Raw genomic sequence first — 8,307 nt, 5'->3', positions numbered from 1 at the left:
ATAAACAAATAAACAAATGCAATATTACCAATGTTGTGTATCTTTAGTGAGATATTTAGCATACACTCTGATACCACGCACTTGGCTGAATTGTAGGACCTGCGACTAGAACAATCCACTTGTAATTTTAAAACCTGGGTCTCCTTTTTTCCTAATGTTCTTACAGTTTGTACACCCACACAGTCAAGTTATTGGAAGCTTATGTGAATGAAATGTGAAGCAAAATTGACAATTTAGGATGTGTTTAATCAAAATGATTCAGTAAAGAAACTGCATCTTATTCATTTTGTAAAACATGATATAATCTTGTTCAAGCACTACAATTATCTTTTCCATTGCACTACATCGACTAGTTTACCATTAGGAACAACACACACACACACACACACACACACACACACACACACACACACACACACACACACACACACACACACACACACACACACACACACACACACACACACACACACACACACACACACACACACACACACACACACACACACACACACACACACACACACACACACACATCTGACTGTTTAATATAGTATATCGATTCAGAATTGGCCAATATAGTAGAGATTGTATATTGTCCTACGGGTGCTGCAATGCCGTTAGTGTCACTGGGGTGTTTATGTCATGTGACCGAGGAGCCATTTTCCTCAGCATCGCAAAATACATTCACTCTGGGACACAAGTCCTGCCCATGCCATGGCTGCCATCCCTATATTCCCTCAATGAACAGACAGCTCTCTGCCTTCCAACAGAGCCAGAGCTGTCACCCAACCATGCTGCAGCTGTCACAGAGCCTCTTGTGGCACTGGTCGCTGTGAGCATGTCAGGACTCAAAGGGCTGAGACTGGCGAGGCCTTGGGCTTTGGGCTGGGTAAGGGTAGCGGGGGGGGTGTCTTGGGAAATATGAGGACACCAGGACTGGTCGTCTGGTCTGGCGGATAAAAAGGGTGTAGCGTTTCATCCAAACACGTGTAAACACTGCGGTGGTGTGAGTGTCTAGACCTCTTTGCGCAGGGCCACTTTCACACTGCTGAAGATCTTGCCCAGGGCTTCAAAGAAGGGGTCACAGAAGGTCTGGATGCAGAGGGAGTAGATGCGACTGATGCACTGGGACTCAATCAGGCAGCTCTTGATACAGGGTACCACAGCCCAGATGTGACAGAATGAGATGCAGGCGAAGAGGAAGCCCCAGAGCAGAGCCAAAGGGATGCCGAAGATGGCTGAGAGGATGCGGTAGCACCAGTACTTGGACACGGTGAAGGTGGTGTAGCTGAGCTTCCACACCCCATCCAGACTGTGTGTGCCGTCGGGCTCTGCGATTACATCCTCAAACTCCACCTGCAGGGAGGGAATACCATGGACAACATTAGTGGAACCTCACTGAGGAAAGAGTTGAGGGTTGTCTGAGTACCCAACACCAGAGCCAGGATTCAATCAACGGCACATTGTCATTCAAGCCCTTTGCACTGCTGACAATATGCCTTTTAATTTTCGCAATGTTCATGAAGCAGTCACGGTAAATGCTGAGGATGTCGGCTCAAGCGTAAATTCCCTTTTAAAGTCAAGAGCAATGCGCTTGGTGACAATGCACCCTTGATTAAATCCCTTCACAGTTTCCTCACTAATCAATGTGATCCATGTGACATGTAAACATACATGTGTTATTGTAACTCAGCACCATGACTGTTATCATCACTAATGCCTGGGATACATAGTAATGAAATAAACACAGTTTACTGGGGGACTGTACCATGCTCATATCTGTTCTGTGTCCTAACATAATCTTTGTTTAATTATGAGTGACGAGAACCCTGTCAACTTTCAGGTGATTGTTTGTTACTTTGCACTTATCTCAGTGCCAGTGTAGCTTAAAACTATGTCCCTCAGTTTTGCACACTTGATGAATATGTATAGTCCGAACTTATCTCAGATCACGATTTGGATCAAGTTTCCGGAAACTAAGAGTTCCTTCATGTAAAATGCATGAGGCTTACGATGGCCCAGTTTGTAATTGCTTGTTGTATTCAGTATCCAATACCTGGTCCTTACAAAATCCTGGCTCACTGTTGCATAGACATCTGCAACTCAACACTGAATGGTAATGAACTTGTCAGTGATCATGACAGGGGGATGTTACATATATACACCAATTTTCATAATTTGTAATATTATAAGAAGTTCTACTTCTGAATCCCAGTCTATTCATTTTAACACACCTTTCAAATTGTAGACATGCTTTCCATACTTAGTATTTTAATATAACATTTCTTAGTACGATTTAGATGAGCAGTTGAAATTGACAAAAACAGAAAAAAAAGCAAAGTTTTAAATTAATGATTTGACAACAGGAAAATGTCATTCTGTACAGTTTTTTAAAACTTCAAGCTCATACTGTAACTTAAACTACAAAGATCGTGTAGATAATACTGGATTATAGAACGTGTTCCATTTGATATAAATCCTATCAACTACTTAACATGTACAAAATGTTTCACAATAAAATGCAGAGAAGTAGTGCCCTTGGTCCTCACATGTAAGAAACATGCTTAACATGACTCACTCAAGTAAATGAACGTTTTGCCATACGCCCTGTTTTATCTCCTTCCATGCTCTCCTGAGCTCTGGGGAAATATAGCACCGTGATTGCTACTAATGTATGTAAACGTGAAAAACACAAGAAAAGCAGTGATGAAGCTCCAAAAAGAATCAGCTTCATAATTTCCCCTTCTGTCACACCCCTTCAGTCCCATTCCAGAAATAAACCCTGGGTGCCGTGCTGAGGCACAAGGCCTTGGGACTATTTTGGGACCTTCCTGGCAGGAACACAGCAACATACTACAGTGTACTGTGTTGACTTTAAGTTTAGACTTTAGACTTACGTTTTAAACTAAGGTTTAGAACTTGTCTTTCCTTACTTTAAGCAAAAAGGAGTTAAACCTGTGAATTCAGTGTGTGTGTGAGTGGATGGCGTCATCATGGTTCACCTACCTTGATCACATCCTCATTGATCGATTTGGGGTCTCTGTTGATCAGATCGATCTCCTTGGTGTGTCTGTCCTTCACAATCTTCTCCTCGTTGGTGTTGTACTGGTACTGGTCGGCCATGGTGGGGCCGTGGGCCTAGACTTGGGCAGAGTCAGGGAGAGTAGTAAGGCGTGGAGGGCTGGGGCCAAGGACAGCGAGAGTGAACCCACAAAAGTAGACTGAAGGCAGCCCCCTCAGTCTCACTGATCCCCCCTCTCACTACTGTGATGACACGGCTGAAATGCCAGTGGACAGCTGCTGCAGACGTCCTGCTGAAAATGGGGACCTAACGCCACACACACACTATAGCTCACACAGAGCAAAAGTATGTCATAAAGGGGACCACAGAGCCGTGTCAAATTTCACACTGGGCTGTGGGGTCAGCTGGGCAAGGTATTCATGGTGACATGAATTTCCACCGCAGTGAGGACTCTCCTACTCCTGCTCCGACTAATGCCAACAGTTCACTACTGTATGATCCACACTGACCCAAAACTTCCAGAAAGGAAGAATGTAGGTCTTTGTCATAAACAGTAATCCACTGAATATACTGTATGCGTAGTTAGCAAAGTACAAATGTAGGATCTTCATTTGATTACCCCGTTGTTGCAGAAACTTTCCTGCACAGAAAAACATTCAAACTTGCAGTGTACACTAGATTTAAAAAGGCTTCTACAGTTTGTAATTTCCACTTTAACATTTCAGAATTGATTTACCCTAACAAAACATGTATCAACCCCTATAAAAATGTCTATTGACTATTATCCACACAATAATTCACATTTCCTGTTGCAGCAGGATTATTTTCCTGCTGTGAGAAAATGATCAAATTAATATCCTACATCTGTATAAGTAAATGTCTAAATTTTTTTTTCTAAATGAGTGACAACTGATAAAGGGATTAAGTAAAGGATGAGAAGGATCATACATTGAATTTTCCAGATCAGTCATCATTCAACAAATTTTTTGTTGAATGATTTGATTTTGTTTTGATTCTCCTTTTCTTTCAGGCAAGTAATGGAAAGGAACAGAGGCCAAAAGTCATTGAATGTTGTTTAGCTGTGTAACCCTCTGGTCACTAGCACAGGGTTCATGTTGTAATCCCAGCTCTGTGTTTTCATCTCTTCCCTTCATTCATAAAAGGCAAACGTGATCCTCTCTCTGTATCCTTACCGGTCATTGACTCGTCCACCTCTACTCATCCATGCACTGATGAAAGCACAGTTGAAGTTGGAAGTTTACATACACTTAGGTTGGAGTCATTAAAATTCGTTTTTCAACCACTCCAAAAATGTCTTGCTAACAAACTATAGTTTTGGCAAGTCGGTTAGGACATCTACTTTGTGCATGACACAAGTAATTTTCCAACAATTGTTTACAGACAGATTATTTCACTTATTATTCACTGCATCACAATTCACTGCATCACAACTAAGTTGACTGTGCCTTTAAACAGCTTGGAAAATTCCAGAAAATGATGTCATGCCTTTAGAAGTGTCTGATAGGCTAATTGACATCATTTGAGTCAATTGGAGGTGTACCTGTGGATGTATTTCAAGGCCTACCTTCAAACTCAGTGCCTCTTTGCTTGACATCATGGGAAAATCAAAAGAAATCAGCAGAGACCTCAGAAAAAGAATTGTAGACCTCCACAAGTCTGGTTCATCCTTGGGAGCAATTTCCAAACGCCTGAAGTCACCACGTTCATTTGTAGAAACAATGGTACACAAGTATAAACACCATGGGACCACGCAGCCATCATACTGCTCAGGAAGGAGATGCGTTCTGTCTCCTAGAGATGAACGTACTTTGGCGCGAAAAGTGCAAATCAATCCCAGAACAACAGCAAAGGACCTTGTGACGAAGCTGGAGGAAACAGGTACAAAAGTATCTATATCCACAGTAAAATGAGTCCTATGTCGACATAACCTGAAAGGCCGCTCAGCAAGGAAGAAGCCACTGCTCCAAAACTGCCATAAAAAAAGCCAGACTACGGTTTGCAACTGCACATGGGAACAAAGATCGTACTTTTTGGAGAAATGTCCTCTGGTCTGATGAAACAAAAATAGAACTGTTTGGCCATAATGACCATCGTTATGTTTGGAGGAAAAAGGGGGAGGCTTGCAAGCCGAAGAACACCATCCCACCGTGAAGCACGGGGGTGGCAGCATCATGTTGTGGCCCTGCTTTGCTGCAGGAGGGACTGGTGCACTTCACAAAATAGATAGCCTCATGAGGGATGAAAATTATGTAGATATATTGAAGCAAAATCTCAAGACATCAGTCAGGAAGTTAAAGCTTGGTTGCAAATTGGTCTTCCAAATGGACAATGACCCCAAGCATACTTCCAAAGTTGTGGCAAAATGGCTTAAGGACAACAAAGTAAAGGTATTGGAGTGGCCATCACAAAGCCCTGACCTCAATCCTATAAAACATTTGTAGTGTGCATTTTTTGTAATGGAGTTTTGTCATGGAATTACTTGTAATAAGCAATGGACGATATGCATAAGGGACAGATCTCAATTTACTGGGGGGAGGGGTGGTCTACGATAGTGGAGGGTTGTCTGTCACGTTCTGACCTTAGTTCCTTGTTTATGTCTTTATTTTAGTTTGGTCAGGGCGTGAGTTGGGGTGGGCATTCTATGTTGTTTTTATGTTTTGTTCTATATGTTATAGTTCTATGTGTTTGGCCTAGTATGGTTCTCAATCAGAGGCAGGTGTCGATCGTTGTCTCTGATTGAGAATCATACTTAGGTAGCCTGTTTTCCCACTATGGGTTGTGGGTAGTTGTTTTCCGTTTCAGTATTTGCACCACTCGGGACTGTTTCTGGTTTCCTTTTGATTCTCTTGTTCTTTTTGTATTTTGTATTCGTTCTTTTTTAATCTAATTATGGACACGTACCACGCTGCATTTTGGTCCTCCTCTCCTTTCACCAACGACAGCCGTTACATTGTCAAGCTTTTGGGGGGGCTTTGGGCAGGAATGTGTTTTTTGGGGAGGGCAGGGCAGTGCATTTTATCCCTAGTTACATTTGCTCTTCTGCTCGTATTTTCCCTGTAAACAATGGTTCGACTTAGTTTTTGATATTACCCTAATAAAGTTTAGAAACATTTGTGAAGGTTTGGTGTGGTGTAGCTATTATTAAGCTTTAGCTACTGTAGGCCTATGATATGAAGGCAGTGCGCCCCGGCGCTCATACTGACTGACAGTTGAACTTGAGGTGAGAAAGACTGTTTCAGGCCTCCAACAATTACTCTTATAATCTAAAAACATAATGTTTATCTTTATACAAAAAAATATTCTGATTGTAAATTTACGAATTACCCTCTTTCTGTACGTGTCACGCCTGCTCCCGCTCTTCCTCCCCCTGGCGCTCGAGGGACTCACGTGGACTCAATTACTTGTGTCATTACCTTCCCTGTATCTGTCTGTTCCCAAGCTCTGTTCCCGGCTTCGGGATTGTTAGTCATATGCCCTTGTTAACTCGTGTGCTGACGCTGTTCTATGTCTGTTCCTGAATAAATGTTTGACTCCCCGTACCTGCTTCTCATCTCCGGCGTCAGATCCTTGCAGAATCCCGAAGGCATCACACAAAGCATCGGGGAGTATTGGCGTTCCGGTTGGTGGTGACGTTGGTTCTGGGCCGCTGCCGATGGAACCGGGGGTGCCTAGCCAGCTAGTCGCACTTCCACGCCCTAGTAGGTGCTGTCACGCCTGCTCCCTCTCTTCTTCCCCCTGGCGCTCGAGGGCGCCAGAATTCCCAGCATTATGCACTCAAGCCACCATCAGTACGCACACCTGCCTTCCCCCCCGTCACGTGCATCAGTGTTCCTAAATTCTATCAGCATATCGATTGTGCTACCAGGGCTGGTAAAACCCTGGATCATTGTTATTCTAACTTCCGCAACGCATATAAAGCCCTCCCCCGCCCTCCTTTCAGAAAAGCTGACCACAACTCCATTTTGTTGCTTCCAGCCTACAGACAGAGACTAAAACAAAAAGCTCCCGCGCTCAGGTCTGTTCAACGCTGGTCCGACCAATCTGATTCCACGCTTCAAGACTGCTTCGATCACGTGGATTGGGATATGTTCCGCATTGCGTCCAACAACAACATTGACGAATACGCTGATTCGGAGAGCGAGTTCATTAGAAAGTGCATTGACGATGTCGTACCCACAGCAACGATTAAAACATTCCCAAACCAGAAACCGTGGATTGATGGCAGCATTCGCACGAAACTGAAAGCGCGAACCACTGCTTTTAACCAGGGCAAGGTGACTGGAAACATGACCGAATACAAACAGTGTAGCTATTCCCTCAAGCAATCAAACAAGCTAAGCGTAAGTATAGAGACAAAGTAGAGTCGCAATTCAACGGCTCAGACACAAGAGGTATGTGGCAGGGTCTACAGTCAATCACGGATTACAAAAAGAAAACCAGCCCCGTCGCGGACAAGGATGTCATCAAATCAAATCAAATCAAATTTTATTTGTCACATACACATGGTTAGCAGATGTTAATGCGAGTGTAGCGAAATGCTTGTGCTTCTAGTTCCGACAATGCAGTAATAACCAACAAGTAATCTAACCTAACAATTCCACAACTACTACCTTATACACACAAGTGTAAAGGGATAAAGAATATGTACATAAAGATATATGAATGAGTGATGGTACAGAACGGCATAGGCAAGATGCAGTAGATGGTATAGAGTACAGTATATACATATGAGATGAGTAATGTAGGGTATGTAAACATAAAGTGGCATAGTTTAAAGTGGCTAGTGATACATGTATTACATAAAGATGGCAAGATGCAGTAGATGATCTAGAGTACAGTATATACATATACATATGAGATGAGTAATGTAGGGTATGTAAACATTATATTAAGTGGCATTGTTTAAAGTGGCTAGTGGTACATTTTTACATAATTTCCATCAATTCCCATTATTAAAGTGGCTGGAGTTGAGTCAGTATGTTGGCAGCGGCCGCTAAATGTTAGCATCAGACTGTTTAACAGTCTGATGGCCTTGAGATAGAAGCTGTTTTTCCTGTGACATAGGGTGGTGTATGTCATGCTCCCAGACAGACTAAATAACTTTTTTGCCCCCTTTGAGGACAATACAGTGCCACTGACACGGGCCGCTACCTTCACTGCAGCCGATGTGAGTAAAACATTTAAACGTGTTAACCCTCGCAAGGCTGCAGGCCCAGACGGCATCCCCAGCCGCGTCCTCAGAGCATGCGCAGACCAGCTGG

General features: G+C 43.2%; 1 protein-coding gene across 1 annotated transcript; it reads right to left on the bottom strand.

The window, feature by feature from the left end:
* Positions 1-225: 225 nt before the first annotated feature.
* LOC139560162 (caveolin-3-like) lies at positions 226-3,374 on the bottom strand. The gene is made up of 2 exons (XM_071376709.1): positions 3,010-3,374; positions 226-1,359 (listed from the first exon to the last, which is right to left on the bottom strand). The coding sequence occupies exons 1-2, from the start codon at positions 3,124-3,126 to the stop codon at positions 1,018-1,020; spliced, it is 459 nt and encodes a 152-aa protein (XP_071232810.1). The 5' UTR covers positions 3,127-3,374; the 3' UTR covers positions 226-1,017.
* Between the last annotated feature and the right edge of the window lie 4,933 nt (positions 3,375-8,307).

This window comes from Salvelinus alpinus, chromosome 2 (assembly GCF_045679555.1).
Source record: "Salvelinus alpinus chromosome 2, SLU_Salpinus.1, whole genome shotgun sequence".
Taxonomy (NCBI): Eukaryota; Metazoa; Chordata; class Actinopteri; order Salmoniformes; family Salmonidae; genus Salvelinus; species Salvelinus alpinus.
Note: the sequence above shows the minus strand (reverse complement) of the source record. Positions and strands in the feature narration are given on the sequence as shown.